Source organism: Tachypleus tridentatus, chromosome 1, assembly GCF_004210375.1.
Source record: "Tachypleus tridentatus isolate NWPU-2018 chromosome 1, ASM421037v1, whole genome shotgun sequence".
NCBI classification, from domain to species: Eukaryota; Metazoa; Arthropoda; class Merostomata; order Xiphosura; family Limulidae; genus Tachypleus; species Tachypleus tridentatus.
Window position 1 is genome coordinate 33564015 of NC_134825.1, and position 18965 is coordinate 33582979.

The window sequence follows — 18965 nt, forward strand, 5'->3', positions numbered from 1 at the left end:
GTGTACTTGGATTTTGGGTTATTTTTCTTGAGTGTTGCACTGACCCAAACAAATAGCGTACTGTTCTCTAAACACTGTACAAATATATGAACAATATACATAAATAACAGTAGTGTGTAGTCTGGTGTAAAAGAGCAAAAACACTATCCTATAAGACAACTTTTTAGCTTTATCAAAATTTCAACGTATTGATAACTTTTCCAACGGAGTACCCGTAACTACTAAAGATTTGATGATTTGTTTTAAAGTAAAACTGTAGGCCTGTTCTCGCGTTATTTAATAACTACCGGGGTATTCATGTTTATATCTTCTCGTGAAAAATGTAATTCAGTTTCGTAAACAGCATGAAGTGGCAAGAGACGTGTTACATGGTAAAAATTAAATTAACTAATAGTATCTCGACGCCGGGTATAATGTTTTCATTCCTGTATATAACTTGGAAAGTTTTATCCTCACTTTAAATCAAATTTGATAAAAAAGATTAATTACTTCCCAAGGATCGATCACTTAACGTTAGGTGAATGTATGTTAAAAGCCACGTCACGCTGACGTCAAGCACGCAACTTGAAAATATTTTTTTCTTATTTTCATTAAATTTCGAAGAAAGAATGAGTGTCCCTTCTCCTTCCCCCACACCAAGAACCAATTACTTTGAAGTAAGTGAATGTAGTGCAAATATTAAGGTCACAAAGAATGTCAACAAACTGGGCTTATCAAAAATTGACAAAGCTCGAAAACAAATTACGATAAAAAGAGGTTCTCGGAACCTACACCCAAATGTTTGAAGGGGGGACACTTTTGGTATAACTGATAGATCGTTTGCTGCAAAAGTTGGAAACAATATGGGGTGAATGCTTTTCTGTTACATGATATGGAATTATATCCATTTCTATATATGCAAAAACTGCTTGTTTGGGTTGAGAAAATATTTTACATAGAAGAGCGAAGAACGTTTCGATTTTCTTCGGTCATCGTCAGGTTCACAAAGAAAGAGGTAAAATATTTTCTCAACCCAAACGAGCCGTTTTTACATATATATTTCTCTACGAGTGGGCTTTCTCGACATCACTGATTATATCCGTTTCTCTTTAATTGTGTGTAACTAGATTGCTAGTGTATTGTTAAATTGTTTTTAAGTTATGAAATATTAAAAAAAAATTATTATTTCTAATTTGTGTTTTGGTTTTCATTTATTTCCATTTCTTTATTTGTATACAAAATTACTATGCCTGTTTGTTTCAAGCAACTTTCAGGTCACCGTTTATACACTACATGGCTCAAAGTTTGTGGACACCCGATCATCACACCTATATGTGCTTGTTGAATATTTCATTCCAAAACCATTGGCATCAATATGAAGTTGGTCCTCTCTTCTCTTCTGGGAAGCTTTTCGTTAGGTTTTGGAACATGGCTGCGGGGATTCAGTCACAAGAACTTAGTGAGGTCGGGCGCTGATGTCGGGCGAGAAGGCCTGGCTCGCAGTCGGCGTTCCAAATGATCCCAAATTCGATGGGATTGAGATTAGGGCTCTGCGCAAGCCATTCAAGTTCTTCCACACCAACCTCGTCTAACCATGTATTTATGGGTCTTGCTTTGTGCATGGAGGCATTGTCACGCTGAAACAGAAAAGGGCCTTTCGAAACAGTTGCCACAAAGTTGGAAGCACACAATTTTTTTAGAATGTCACTATATGATCTTGCATTAAGATTTTCCTTCACTGGAATTAAAGAGCCTAGCCAAAACCATGAAAAATAGCCCCAGACCATTATTCCTCCTCCACAAAACTTTATAGTTGGCACTATGCATTCAGCCAGGTAGCGTTCTCTTGGTCGCTGCCAAACCCAGATTCGTTCTTGAGATTGCCAGGTAGTGAATCGTGATTCATCACTCCAGAGAACGCGTTTCCACTGCTCCAGAGTCCAATGTTGGTGTGCCTTACCCCACTCCATTCTGCTGCCAATGTTTGTCTATGGATATTGCACAGCTGTATACTTGAATTTATGTACATGTTAGTAACAAATGTGGCTTAAATAGTCGAACCCACTAATTATAAGGGGTGTCCAAACACTTTTGGCCATGTAGTGTAGTTTGTGAGTCTGTAAAGTACAAGTTATGGATCAGAATTCCATCAGCGCACATGCTCGTCTTTTAAGCCGCAAGGTTGTTATAATTTTATGGTCAATCCAACTATTCATTGATAAAACATTAGCCCACGACTTAATGGTAAGCAGTGATCAGCTACCTTTCTTTTACTGTGTTACTTCTAAAGTGGCTCAGCAGTACGTCTGCGGGCTTACAACGCTAAAAACCGGGTTTTGATACCCATGGTGGGCAAAGCACAGATAGCCCATTGTGTAACTTTGTGCTTAATTCAAAAACAACAACAACAACATCATTACTTTTAAACTAACAACGGTAAGCGCGGATAGCCCTCAATTAACATTTGACAAATTAAAGTACGTGTAACTTCTACGACAATAAAATATCAACAATGTGAAATTTGTTTATCAAATGCTGTTTGTTGATACATTTGAAGTACTTGTACCATTTTGCATGCCAAAGTTTGTAAGAACATTTTCGAGGTTTATTTGTATATTTTATATGTATATAAGCTTTGTCCAGGTTATGATTTGTTTAAAAGTGGAGCTGGATGCTATGATAAATAACATAGATATTTTAATTTTCATCACGATTTATTTCTGACATATTATAACAGTATTCATTATTACCTCACTTAAAATTTTATATCAGGTTGTTTGTTTTAGCAGTGTAAGATTAGAGGGAAGGCAGGTAGTCATTACTACCCACCGCTAATTCTTGGGCTACTCTTTTACCAACAAATAGTGGGATTGACCATGACATTATATCGCCCCCACGGCTGAAAGGGCGAGCATATTTGGTTGGGGTGACGGGAGATTCGAACCCGCGGATTACAAGTCGAGTGCTTTAACCACTTGGCCATGCCGGGACTCCATAAGGTTCAATAACTCAGCATGTAGATACTTAAAACACTGTGTGATGATCAGCTGATTTGGTAGAGGCAGCGGTAAAGTAGTAAAGGTAGGTGTGCTTTTTATTACCTATTTTGAACATCCAGCCCTAAATATCCTTCCACTGCTTTTCAATCTATTAACTAATTGACGGTCATTGGTCGCAGAAATGTCTTACCGTCCGAAGTTGAAATGCCATTGGTCAAAGTAGAAAGTAGTCATAAAAAAGAAAAAAACTCTCATATCAACCTTTTTGTGGGTGCTGGAATATATACATCAATTGAGTATATATTTTATTGCAATAGTAGCGACCAAAGGGAGTGTTTATGGCGCCGTCTGTGAATGTAGTTAACATTAACCTACGTCAAAAATAATAAATGCTCAATAATAACAGTAACGGAGATGAGTGAACACCCAGTAACATGCCTCTTGTTCCAAACTATCATCCCGGTAAGTTTAGTTGAGGTTGGTCTAGCGATCTAAGAGTAATTAAATAACGAACAAGCAGGTAGATGCAAATTTCTGTGCTTTATATATAGAAAGAGGGATAAGGTAATCGAGTATTTTTTCCATCAAGTACGGAGGTAACATTGTAATCTGTTTAAGCTACTTTTATGTTTTATGTGTAGATGACACTTTATAATTCCCTTAACTTACAAACTATCATACAATTCCTATATAAGTGAAGTAATTTAATAGTCCGACTATAACTTTTTAAAAGTTTAAAACTGATATACTATATCTGATTAAGTTATTTTAAGTTTGAGACTAAAGGGACGTTGTGTGGAACAGTATCGATAGTAATTTAAATAGCCAAGTTTTCATCAGAGCAAGCAGTGGCGTATATAAGTAGTGGCTAGAGGAAGATCAGTTCCAGGGCCCATGGTTTTCATGGGAGTTCATTTATAATTTTATTTTATTTAACATTACATGGGATGTAGGGCCCACTTAGCCTTAAATCCGCCACTGAGAGTAAGCAACAACATAAAGTGGAACCTAAACCATTGATGTGTTATATTTTCTCCCTCGCAGTCCAGGTTGAAACAAAAGCGAATCATTTAATGTTTTATTTATGATATAGATTTTATTACCAGATATAGTACAAATTATCTTCCTTTTATTATTGTAGTCCCTTCGACGCACGTTTATCAATAAGCCATTAAGGTATAGTTATGCCCTCTCTAATTCGAAACCACTGACTGCGGGTTGACAATCAACCGGCATCAAAGACTTTAACTTAATATGTTATTATTATTAATTATGATGTGTAGTTGGTTTGATAATGTATATTTTTGTTTTTAACAACTGGCACGACTATAATGTCCACATGTTCTTACTTGTATGATGTCTTTTCTAAATATCATAGAACTAACGTTAAACAAACATACTATTATCCTAGTGTAAATGTAGTAAATTAATTAGAGACCTAATTTAAATTTCGCTGTACTAGTATTAACATACTAGTATGAATCTACTAAAGCTATATGTAATAAAAAGATTACTTTTAGTTTTCTATTGTAAACGTACTAAAACAGTCACATGCGTTTTTTATGTTATTTTATAAGTGCAAATCTAGACAAACTAAAATATAGCGTTTTCAGAAGTATCATTGTGTGTGTTGAATATGAATATAATTAACAGCATCATTGATAAAACAGTACATTTTGATATTCCTGAGTCAGAATTTTAAAAAAGTGTACGTAATCAGCTATATCAATTGCAGGAGAGGTTTTACTTTCGCTTTAATCTGGCAGTTTGGCCTTATCGAAAGTTGATATGAATATGAACGATTTGGTGATGGCTCTCTTTTGGTATGACAAGACATCAGCATGAAAAAAACCTATCATGTTTAGTCACGACGTCAAAAACAGCACATAAGAAAAAGAACCAATCATTACGTGACTAGTCGTCAGTACATAAGGCTAACAGGACCAGTAAGGGCGTGAGCAAAGGTTAGTACATAAGTCTAACAGAAAGGGGTTTTCTTCGTTTAATATAAAAGTGAACTTGTATTAATCTTCTGTGCCGCGCGTTTACATAAATCATTTTGTTCGTGGTCTTAGGAAAGCGTTCGAAGGTATGTGTGTGTGACATAGGAGCCAATAATTGTCTTTAGCTGACATTTCTGTTTGTTCTAATAACACCACGATAGATGAGAAAAACTGGTATCATAGGAAGAATCTTCGTTTGTACTTTGGGTAAAAAAAAGTATATTCGGTGCTTCAATTCAATGACTTAAAATGTAAGTGGGCATGTGAAATTTTTCACTTGAGAATTCCTGAATATATTGTGTAGGAAAGGTTACTGATCTGTTTTTGTGTTCAATATATATGAATTGTTCACTTGTAAATAAAACGTTAATTATTAAATGTGTTAAAGTTCCGTTTCACGTACCTGATATATTTACACCAACGATAAAAATCACAAGAATCTTCACTTAGATATCTTATTTATTTGTACTTTAGATTTTTTGTTGTTGCATATTTAAACGTAATGTACTTTGCATTTTTTCTTATCCCTAAAAATGAAGTTTCAATCAAATTCCTGACGTTACTGTTTATAAATAACTAACAGTGTTTAACAGCTAAGAAACGGCAGTTTGAGAATATGTAATACAAATAAAGAAGCTCGGTTCATTTCTGTTCACGTCGTTCACTCCCACCGTGAAAAATTTTCTTTATGTTATCACATAACAAACATAATAATCGGACCAGATTATTTATTTTAAATATTGTTTATTATGATATTAGAAACATCAAAGCTATAATTAAGTGAAAGGGAATCTTTATCACTGACTTGCATGAACTGTTGAAAACTAAATTTCTCAGTTGTTCTCAACATGAAGTCTGCTTTATTGAGCGAATCAATATGTTTCATACGTGATTACGAGAAAAACCACTTGTAGAGAAAAGTATATATGTTAAAACATCTGGTATGGGTAGAGAAAGTTCTATGTAGAGGAGCTAACAACGTTTCGACCTTCTTCAGTCATAGTCAGGTTCACAAAGAAAGAAAGAGGTAACTGACCGATGGCTGACCACATGTTTGAAGATGGTTGTGTAATTGAGTGTAGAAATGTAGCGGGCGTGCTTATATGATGGATTATATTTATTAATATAGGTATAAGGGTGTTCATTTGTATTGGTTTATTTTGGGCTTAAGTTGTTGTATAAGTAAGGCTTCTTTAATTTTGCGTTTGTTTATGTTTGTTTCTTTATTTAGTATTTAGATGTTTTCTATGGTTATTTTTGCGTTTATTTGATTTGCAGTGTTCGAAAACGTGTGAAGGTGACTTTTAGTGTTCTTTAAATCAAGTTTCCATTTTTCTACCTGTTTCTCCATTATAGAAGTCGTGGCAGTTATCGCATTGCATTTTATAAATAATGTTGGTGTGGTGTTTGTCAGTGTAGTTTTTACATAGTATAGACTTTAGTTTTGTACCTGGTTTTTGAATAAATTTGGTATTAACTGGAATGTCATAATTTGTTACTAGTTTTTGCCAAATGCTAGTTATTTCTCTGCTGATGTCGGGAATATAAGGTATACAGCAATATATGGTTTCGTGATTTTTTAAATCGTGGGGTGTATTTACTTTTGTTAGTTGATTTTGGTTTTTGTCTAGGTGTGTGAGTATATTGTTTTTTTTACGGTTTGTTGAGGAAAATTATTGATGTTAGTGAAATACATACGACAAACCATTGACAAACCTCATAATTAATATATCCAACACAGACGAGATACATCTATTAACAAAGGACTCAAATTCGCAATAGCACCAAAGTACATTCCAACCTTAGAAATTAAAACATGTTCAGAAAACCTAGCCAGAAGACTTGTGATACATTCTACAGAAAACAAAAACAACAAGAAAACAATCAACAGAAAGAAGACAACTTCAACAATTCAATTAACATCCAACAGCCAAACTTTCTAGAAAAAAATAAAATTTATATTTTTCAGAAACACCTAAAAACAACATCTTAAACGAATTTTTCAACGAATTTTCTCGCAAAACCATCAACATAATTTCACAAAACAAAACGAAAAAACAGACTTACAAAAAGAGATATTAATTCCATTAAAAACCTAAAACAAGACAAAAACATTAAAAATCTAAAATCAGATAAAGAAAACGCGATAGTCATAATGGGACCTGGCATGCGAGTCGTAATTTGAGGGTCGCGGGTTCGCGCCTGCGTCGCGCCAAACATGCTCGCCCTCCCAGCTGTGGGGGCGTTATGATGTGACGATCAATCCCACTATTCGTTGGTAAAAGAGTAGCCCAAGAGTTGGCGGTGGGTGGTGATGACATGCTGCCTTCCCTCTAGTCTTACACTACTAAATTAGGGACGGCTCGGTGCAGTGGGCTAACAACCTACTCACTTAAAAACCTGTTGAAGAATCCGCAAGCGATTGCGGCCCTATGTTCCTTGATGGAATATAATGGTGATAACTAACTAAACGAAACACGAATGAATACATCCAAAAAATGAAGAACATCCTATCAGACACAAAGAAAGTTAAACCAATACACACAAATCCAACAGACACACGAAACGCAACTAAACAAAATACTACTAAAAATGAAAAAAGCCAACACAATTTCAAAAACACTTTATTCCTACCTACGTAAAACCGACTCACGCACACCACAAATATATGGCATACCCAACCCTCATAAACCAGATTGTCCACTACGACCAGTAATGCCCACATACGAATCGTATTGGACAATACGATTACAATTACAATCTTGGTAAATACAAAGCATGGGCATTCTCCAAATATGTAACATCAGCCAGCTCATTCATCAAAGACTCTTAATTTCAAGTCTAATCTTAATCAACTTAATCATTAAGCCTTAATGGTCAGTTTCGATGTTATATCCCTCTTTACAGAAATTCCAACCGCTGAAGCCTCCAAAATAGCCATAGAACTCTATATCCGAGACCCTAACCCATCTATAGACATTACCAGCAACCAATTAGCAACCCTCATAGAATTCACCACGATAAAGACAAACTTCATGTTCAACAACCACAACTATATACAAACAAATGGTCTAAGCAGGGGCAACCCAGTATCACCAGTTCTAGCCAATATTTTTATGACACATGTTGAAACGCAAGCAATTAACACAGCATTACATCCACCACTATACTGGTTCAGATATGTAGACGATTGCGGGACTCACATCTACAGAAAACACACTTAATTTTTTCAGTCACATTAATTCTATACATCCCAACATTAATTTCACATGTGAACAGGAATAAAGCAATCTAATATCATTTCTTAACCTCAAAATTACAAGAACCGATACACAATTAAAAACAGAAATCACCCATACTGAACTATACATTCCTTGGGACTCAGCACATGAAACAAAACAAAAACTCAACATATTAAGAAGCCAAATAAACACAGCCATAAAACGATGCTCACCAGATAAAATTAATGACGAATTAGACAAAACAAGAAAATACTTCATCAACATCAACAAGTTTCCTCCACAAATCGCAGAAAACATTATACACACACACACCTAGACAAAAAGCAAAATCAACTAACAAAAGTAAATATACCCCACGATTTAAGAAATCACGAAATCATATACTGCTGCATGTCATATATTCCCGACATCAGCAGAGAAATAACTAACATTTGGAAAAACTAGTAACAAAATATGACATTCCAGTTAATACCAAATTTATTCAAAAACCAGGTACAAAACTAAGGTCTATACTATGTAAAAACTACACTGACAAACACCACACCAACATTATTTATAAAATACAATGCGATAACTGCTACGACTTCTATGTTGGAGAAAAAAGTAGAAAAATGGAAACCAGATCCAAAGAACACAAAAAGTCACTTTCAACGTTTTCGAACACTGCAAATCAAATAAACGCAAAAATAACCATAGAAAACACCCAAATACTAAATAAAGAAACAAACGTAAACAAACGTAAAATTAAAGAAGCCTTACTTATACAACAACTCAAGCCCAAAATAAACCAATACAAATGAACACCCTTATACCTATATTAATAAATATAATCAAACATCTAAGCACGCCCTCTACATTCCTACACTCAATTACACAACTGCCTTCAAACACGTGGTCAGCTGTCAGTCAGTTTCCTCTTTCTTTCTTTGTGAACCTGATGATGACCGAAGAAGATCGAAACGTTGTTCACTTCTCTACTTAGAGCTTTTTCTACACGTACCAGTCGTTTTTAAATAAATATGTTTCATGTTTTTACTACTTAGCTGCATGTAAACCTTGGGAATTTAAAAAAAAAGTAGCTGTCGTGGAAACGTTTAACTTACTCGAGTGTACTTACATATACAGACAGCACTCAAACTTTGATCCACTACGTATACACACATATTGCCGTCATTAAACGGTATCCTTAGTAACGATAATATTGGAAAGAAATCTCATTAAACCCTTTTAATAAATAAGGTTACTTGGATACCCGTAGATACCAGACCAACTTTTTTCTTACAGCTTTATTTCATGTTTAGTTTACGCGGGTCGTTGTTTCATTTCACCAGTGTGTTCTACAACTGTACACCCAACTAAATCTCTATAGATATATAGTTTTCATACATCAGTGCATCTGCAATACAGCTATATGCAAACAACTGCTTCATGAAAGTTGTACGTTGTTTACTCTATACAGAAAATTGGAGAAATATCTAATTATAATGCCGACGGCTTCAGTTTGTTTTTGAATAATGCAAATAAAAAACTTCAATTATAATTTCTGAAGAATGCAAAACTAGGGCAAGATTGACTTTCTTGTTTCCAGATAAATATATATCTAGTGTATGTTATGAGTAATATTAATGTATACTGAGTTTTGGTATAAATTTTATCAATTCGAAATTTCAGTATTCAAAATCGTATGAACTCGCCTCAAAAGAACAAGGAATATACAATAAAATACAATGGAATAATTTCGGAACTGAAGGCTTAAAAATTCTAAAGGAAAATCTACAGTGTAATTGTTAATATGCTGCGTTTGTTACAAGGTTTATTCTGCTCGTATAATAATTCATCCCTTTCACTTTACGACTCTTTATATATAGATTCTATCAATATAACTGTGGCCTGAACAAATAAATTTAAAATAACGTTATCATCACAGGTATTATGTATATAATAAGTGAGGAAAAATAGACATGAGTCAAGACATACAAAATATTTAAAGAAATATTTTCATAACTTAACAGATCAGACACTCACTTCTTCATCCATACTTTACAGTTAATTAACAGAAAAATGTAACTGGATGTGTAGAACAAAAAAAGAAACCTAAACTTTACGTTGATTTTAATCACCTGAACAAAAGGTGACGGGCATTACAGTATGCTGGTATTTTCGACCACAAATTACAAACACAATATAGTAAAACGTTAGCATAGAAAAAGAAACACATACATAATCTAGTAATATTACACTCTTTCGTTCTTAAGAGGGTAACTTCAGAGGTTCTTACAAGTGATTCACCCATTAATTGACATACGACCTTCTCAAACACTACTTACTTGTCGTAAGTAAAGAAACAGTCACCAACTGATAAGTTAACTCAAAGATAAATTAAAAAGTTCATTCTTCAGAACAAAAACAGGAAAGATAAAACACTTAAATTACATTTTCGATAATAGCTCCTAATTTGTGGTATAATATCCTCTTAACGTAGTATTAAATTGTGATTTGAAATTTGTTAAAATATTTTCTTTGAGAGGCTAGACAAGACGAAAGACGAGAAACTCTTAAATCCCTTAGGTATTATAAAGAATTAAAAGTTTATGATAATAGTACTCTAAGCACAATTTTTTATTCTTGAAAAGCGTGAGAGAACTAGATAAAAATTCGCACTATAACAAACAATATAGTTGTTTCAGATTATATTCTTGAGAAAATATGTCATTCTGATAAATAAGCAATTTGTTTGTAAAGAAAAACAAAATAAACAGATGGCATCTGTAAAAGAAAGAAACCAGTAGTAATTCCAATAGCTTTGGCTTATATAAAAAGCCTTGGCAGGAAATGTCTTTAAGAAGGGGTAGTTACCATCATCCGATGCCAGTGTCTGTGAAGTTTTCTCAAGGAGCTGATTTCTTATAGAGTGAAACTGGCACGAAATCAAAAATGTTCTTCGACAGAATAAGAAAGTGTTCATTAAATTTTACGACCACATGTGTTTTGTTGTGTTTGTTATTGAGCATACACATACACCGTGTCTATGCTGTGCCCAACGCAGATGTCGAAACCAGATTTTTAGTGCTATAAGCCCTCAGACTTACTGTGGAGCTATATATGTTTTTATTCGGTGAAATTGCGGGCACATGAATATACCTAAGTTACCTTCTGAAGAAATATACCAGAAAATATTTGAAACATAGAATAATTTCATTCAACAAATGGATTTAAGTATTACATGAAAAAAACTAGACCATTACTATTAATTATAATGTTTACAATAATATCAACAGTATCTAAGAGGGTTGTTATTGTTTTTGTTGTTTTGAATTAAGCACAAAGTTACACAATGGGCTATCTGTGCTCTGCCCACCACGGGTATCGAAACCCGGATTTTATCGTTGTAAGTCCGCAGACATATCGCTGAGCCACTGGGGGGCGGGCGTTCTGAGAGGGCAATCAACTATACGAATTTAGTTAGATACAAATCAAAACTGTAAGATACTAATGGAAAATAACCTCTATAAGCATGTATAAATTAACGTAAAATATATTAAGAATTATCTAAATCATTATAAACAATATTGCTAATGAAAGTATAAAATAATGGAGTCGACTGTTATTCATGAAAAAGATAAACAAAATAATTCATTTGTAAAGAAAACAAAATAAAGAAATGTTGCCTGGAAAAAAAAAAAGAGTCCTTAACAATTTCAAAAGATTTGGTTTAGGTATAAGGCCTTGGAAGGAATTTTTAAATACAATATAGTTACCATTAGCCCATAAAATACACAAAAGTGCCTTTTCTGCAAATTTGTTTCGCTCTATAGTGCACACATTTTACAAGTTTCTTACTAATTTGCTTTTCATAATCTTAACAAATACACAAAGCCTAAACATAAATATGATATAAGTGTTCAAATGTTTACAGTTTGCACATTATACAGTAACAAATGTTATGGAAATTACAAAAGAAATATTAAAAAATCTTAGATAAAAAATACTAGTAAACCGTCTAAAGATTTATATTAACGTCATGTCTTTGAATCCCTATAAAATATTACTATTTATAACAAAAGCATGTACAGTTTGAAGTAAATTGTTTGAGAGGTATATATTTTTATTTTTCAAAACAAAAACTAACATGCGATTATCTTCAAAGACATTTTGCAGAAAACCAGCAATTATTCACTTATGAATATTAGTGTCAACATTATTCTTAGGACATAGTATGAAGGACTTAAAATATTGCTCTATTCACAAAGTCAATCCAGTCAGCTTGAATACGCATAAACTCAAAGAAAGTATTGTATTGTCCGGTTTTGATGATAGCGAAAACAAAAAAGCATCTTTTTTCCTAAGATGGTAAGCTGTATTAATAAGATAAGAAAATATTTTGTTCGCATAATTTTCTATTTACGCACATGATGAGAGCTGATATCTTTCATCTTTTAATAACAGATGTTTCATTCACTTTGGTTTTCTCTGAAATAACTAATAAATAAAAACATCAAACTGTAGAAGTATTTAAGAATAAGTCAATGAACAAGTGAATTTAATTTGTAGTCAAGAGATATTTCTCCCATTGAATGTTTTCTTATCTTTTTAAGACACTTCTAATCTCAAATTTGAGATTTATAATGCTAAAATTCGGATCTCGATACCAGCGTGAACACAACACAGATAGCCTATTGTGTAGCATTGAAATACAAAAAATATGCAATTGGGTACAAAATTTGATATTGTATATCTTCTGATAACTATTTTCACTCTAGTGTGTGTGTGTGTGTGTGAGCTGTATATATTTCTTATAACATTGTATTAATATCTAAATGTATTTGTTTGAAAATAACAAAACAGTAAACTATTAAAACAATATAAAACACCACTGTTTTCAGTATCCATGACAAAGCTACTGGGTTATTATACCTTAAAACTATTTCTCCCAGGGAACTAAATTTCTCAAAAATAAATTGAGTATTGTAACATTTATTGGATGTGGCACATGGTGTAAGAAACCGTTTTAAACTTATAAATCGCTTTTTTCTGGAGGAATTTCACGTCTATCTCTCATTTTTTCAACTTGAAATTTGTGACTTGAATAAAATGCGTTTTTGTGCTAAGGATCGTGCACCTGTTTGACTGTCAAAATAATGACAGTTTTACTCAAGTTATTAAAAAGAAATTATAAGTAGTTTACTATCAAAATAATGACAGTTTTACCCAGCTTGCTAAAAATAAATTCCCAACAGTTGACTATTTCAATAATGACAGTTTAACCTAGGTTATTTTAAAGAATTTACAAATATAAAATGAATGATCACTTACTTATAAGCGTCCTATAGATATTAAAAAATTATTGCGTCTGTTCTCGGTAAATGTACTCTTATTTTTTGTTTATTTTGATATTACAGTGGAAGATAAATGATAAAAATAGATCGAATGGATATGAGATAACCACGTAACGATTGCTTAATTACTTTGGAGAATCCAGGTGATAAATATTGTTTTTAATCATTTCATTTCAATCAACCCATAGATATTTATGATCAGAAATAAATTAATCGGAAGTTGTATTGTTGGAAAACATCTATGTATTTGCTAAACATAACACAAAACAAGCATGTGAGATTTTTCGTATGTAGAAATAAGGACTACAATAAAAGTAGTTAAGTGTAGAATACTTCAGTGTATTACTTCAAAATAAAGTAGGCGTAAAATTGTTTAATAAATTGGAAATTTTAAAACTCATAGAAAAATCTCAAGGGGTTTGTTTATTACGTATGTGGTAGTTATAATAAAACCCCAAGAGTTGGCAGTAGATGGTGATAACTAGCTGTCTTTCCTATAGTGTTACATTGCTAAATTAGGGACTGCTAGCGCGGATAACCCACGTGTAGCTTTGCGCGAAATTCAAAAACCAAACCAAACTCAAATCCAGTAGTCCTAGTCATCACCACCCACCGCCAACTCTTGTGATTTGGTTTTTATATAACATTAAATATATGTAAAGTTATGAAAAAAGTGGTTACTTTGATAATACTTTAAAATATTAGGAGGAAAGGGTCTTGTGCTCCTGACCCTTCTGGGTACTTAAAAATTCAACATACCCAAATACCCACAAAGAAGAAACGAAGCGAACGATGAACCAGTAGTCGTAGAATATTATATACAGTCAGTGTACTATTACTTGACAAGTTGGAATATGAAACTGTTTGACTCGTAATAATCCAACATTTTATAATAACGTGAACTTTACAAGTGTGAAACGCTAAACTTATCATTCAATTCTTTACGAACTCAGATTTCAGATCGCGGATTAGGAATAGCTGTATCCGGTTATAAACATAATAATTACTAACAGGTGCATGGCATGAGCTAACCCTTCTTCATTAAAACATATTACAAATTAGAGAAACTTAGAAGTGTATTACAATAACGAAATGCCTATATTACTGTGAATATATTTTAAAGGAGCAAATTTCAATGCTTTTAATACATGTCTGACTAGTTGGAGTTAGTAGTATTTTAGCTTGCTTAAACTTTGAATTAGCTATGTTACGCCAGGTAAAATAGTCTTATCGTGTATATGATAGCACTTTCTCTTTTACTGCAAGAAAAAATGCTTTCGTTCGTAATTTTTTTCAGCTGCTACAGTCATGTTCAGAATTAGGCAAAAATTGTTCAATATACCAAGTGGCACAAGTCGTGCCCATTGAGATGACATTCTACATGAATGTACTTCATCAACTCCTGCAATGTGAGTGAATACAGCGAAAAACACAAATATAGACCACACGTTAAAAGAGAAAAAAAAACATTCCACAGCAAAAGTCTTAAGATTGAATGGAACTTTAAATGAACAACCCAATAGGTGTTGAGGCAAGGCTTGGACCAACAGGTTATTGTGTTGCTGTACTAGTCGAAGATAAACCATCTTTTAGTATACATCGAAAACTCGAGAAAATGGGATCAATTTTAAACATGTGTCATTTATGCAGTAAGTTGAATACATTAACCTAGCCACCAGGAAATGATCCAACAGGTCATGCTAGTAAATACCGTATCAAACGCTTACACGTCGGTGTTTTGTCAACACTCATATGAAGATACTGAATTTCATATTTCCTTCTGGTTCGCTCCATATGTACATTAATTCTATTTACTTTGGAAAGCGAAGCAAGTTTTAAAAAAGGTACGACTTTTCGTGGTTTCTCTTTCTTCTGGAGCAAACAAATAGAATTCCCGTGGAAAAAAAAACACCTTCTAAGGCACGTTTTGCATCTCACAATCATTTGCCTTAGTATCACCATATTAATCAGTTAAAATGAACATAGCAAAATTAATTTATTAATTAAGTCTTAAGTTTATTCTTTTATATTAACGAATGCCAAAGTTCCTTAATGATAAATAGTAGCTCTTTTGTGGTTCTATTCTTCATAAGTATGAAATTCATTCAGTTATTTCAATGTTTTGTTTACATCACAAACTACAAACAGCCATACAAAATAAAACATACGTATAGAATAAAACTAACTATTCCAACTAATAACAGTTTTCAGAGTGAAATTTAACTAGGTGGGCAGCTCGTATTTCAAGTAAGCTAATTAATTTCAAAATAAAACTTTTACAGTTCCTTATGCGTGTTATAGGATTGATTTAGTGTTTGTAACTTGTTTGTATGTACTTAAGTATAAAACCTTATGTATATAAAAAACAAACACTAAAAATAAACAATAGAAAAAAATGTTTATTTTAGGAGTAGTTAAGAAGTATCGTTAACAGTACAAGTTATGTCATAACTTAGGTAACTGGTTGTTGTTTCAACATTAATAAAATATCGATGCCATTATTGTAGTTATCAAGCTGTTCTATGTAACATAAGAATACCTTCATGGGCCAGAACAAGGCATCAAAGCCATAAATGTCAAACCTATAGGAGCTAAAATGTACTTCTAATATTAAGGTTTACTACCAGAACTGCCATATTTAATTATTTATTTAATTATCTATGTAAACATTCAAAATATTCAATCTCTATCTAAATGTCCTTCTCATCTACTCTATGCAAAAATAAAAATAATCAGAGATGCCTCTACCTGTTTTTGCCACACGTATCATCTATTTTTATATTTGACTAGCCATCTTCACCCGGAGTTGCCTGGGTATTACCTGGACCGATGGCCGGTGTATAGCAATTTTTAAACATAAATGATCAAACGAATGTCTCGTATTCTTGATGCTTCCTACGAACAGCGTGGATGCAGTCACTGTCTCCGAGAAACTGCCGCTCTTACTTAGTCTTGGCTTGACGATGAACAGCTTGTCTTTTTCGCTGGCTGACAGGCGTGTTTCCCTTTCTTATGGAGTCTCACTCTGTTGCTTGTGTTTGCTGCCTGTGATTGGTAATCAAAACTGTTTTTTTTTCTCGTTATCTTACTCTATGGTACATAGTCAGCCTCAGAATTGTTTATCATACCTAACGCACCTCCAGAATATAAAAAACAATTTATTCTTGCAGACTTTCGTGTCTTTAATTTATCTATTATTATAACAGAGTTAGTTTAGCTTGTTTGATGAGTTTTCATTCTGACACCAGAACAACAGTACACCTTTCTGTAAAATACACGTACATATTTTCTGACATTATTTCCTCTTAAATTAGACCAAAAAACTCGGTTCGTATTTTGTGGAAAAAATATTAGGTTATTAAGCTTTTATTAACACTAAAACTGTGACGTCACACATATTAAGCCTAAGTACGCTGTTTCTATATTTTTATAGGCCTCTATTATAGGGGCTAAAGGTGCGAACAAATAGATACAAACTTATCTTTACATATTGAATAATCCATCACACATGTTTTATATTGTTTTGTGAATCATAAGCAATACTGGTTTTATAATCTAAGAGAAAACGGGCCTTTCGAGGTCAAGTCTTTACCTTTCGAGTGGGGTATCTCAAGGTCAAACGTTCGAGTCGCAATATTTGATTAATTCACTCCTCATTTCTAACTATAGGTACGTTATAAGTGTGTTAGTCAACTATTCGATTAAACATAGCTTTATAGGTGGCGGGATCCGCTGATTAGTGCCCATGTCGTCAGTCCTAATCGAGCATTATTAAAGCTTGAATCTTACGGGGCTCTATCTGGCGATTTAACTCGTATTGCACAAGCTAGCAAACAGTATGAAGATACCAAATACTTTAACTGCATTCCTATACGTTTCTTGCATTTCAGAGAATTTTCAATTAAATTTTACACTCATTTTTTGTGTTCTCTAGAATTTAGATAAAAATTAAAGAAACACATTAAAATACCTACATTTTATTATAACATGGGCGTAAACATTAAAAGTTTGAAACGCTAAACTTATCACTCTATTCTTTATTAAATCAGACCGCAAATCGCGGATTATATATTATAAAAAAAATATTTAAGACTATATTGTCTTTCGTTAATCTGTTTAACTCAGTACATAAATTTTCAATCGGATTGATATAAGGTGATTGACCTGGCCATTCCATAACATTAATTCTCTTATTTCTGAGATATATTTAACGACTATTCAGTTACAGAAAAACTTGCTTTATCATTTTGTAGGCAAATTGAAATACGAACATCTAAGAAAGTACAGCGAATGTATAATACATTTTACGAAAATATGTAACTAATATTATGAAAAGTTCAGGTACATATTCAAGGGTTAAAATTAAAATTTAAGATCATATTTGAGCAGATCTTCTTGAGTGCGTTCTGAAACCATATAGTTTTTATATTTTTCTATTATCTAATAAAAGATATAACAAATTAAGAACATTTTCAAGATGTTCCACTTTTTATCCATCCTCTGAGAAAACATAGTAGGAATGAGCATGGTGTAATAAAATATTCACTGTACAGCCTTACAAGAGGCGTGTCCAATATTCTGTTCTTGTTTACTTCGTTAATTCTTTTACTTTTTAGCACTTAAGAAATACGCCAGGTGGATTAAAGTTATCAAACTTAGTTATGCTTTTTTTCATACAATGACTAGACGTTTCTGGGAATCGAATTCCTGAAGTAAATATATACTGCAAAATCTGTTTATATGACACCAGATGAATCTGAAATCCATGTAAACCCATATCTTGTATGTTTAATTTTTGCAACATTTCCCTCCTTTTGCATTTACATTGGAAGGTATCAGTATTTCGTACATTGGCTGTATAAGTGAATTAAAATACAATAATAAAAAATCGTAAGAATTTTTTTATGTATGAACATCATGGCATCATTACTGACTATATAAAAGTAGAAGAATCATACACACCCGGATCTTGGACATGTTCCCTTGTGAGGTTTTAAAAAGGAACTTTTATTAAATCATGTCCATTCCTACCTTGTTTCCTCACTTTTCGGTGCTGCAATTTCTACACTTTCAGTCTTTTAAAAATATTTTTCCGCTTGTTCATGCACTGTTTTTATACAAGGTAACATGATCTTATGCATCACTCATTTATTTGTGCTGGTATCCTGTATTATAATATTACTGTGGGTGTTGAGTGTATTCTCTTAACTTATGGTTTGGATACACATGTGCGCTGTACATGGCACACACTGTATGATGTGCAATGTCATTTGGGTGATGTTGTACGTCTTGTGGCTGTGTTCATAAACTTAGTCAACTAATGTAATTAACTGCTACCACTAGCACGTGGTCCCTGTGCTATTGTTCTATTTGTTCACTTATAACAATGGTAAGTCTGTTATATAA

At 33.0% G+C, this 18965-nt stretch overlaps 1 protein-coding gene across 1 annotated transcript in view; it reads right to left on the reverse strand.

Moving 5' to 3' along the window:
- The window catches only part of LOC143245592 (neuroligin-4, X-linked-like), a 135714-nt gene extending 119248 nt beyond the window's left edge, over positions 1–16466 (reverse strand). The window contains exon 1 of the mRNA XM_076491958.1: positions 16308–16466. Within this exon, the coding sequence (XP_076348073.1) occupies positions 16308–16329 (22 nt within the window). The 5' untranslated portion in view covers positions 16330–16466. The remainder of the gene's footprint in view (positions 1–16307) is intronic.
- Between the last annotated feature and the right edge of the window lie 2499 nt (positions 16467–18965).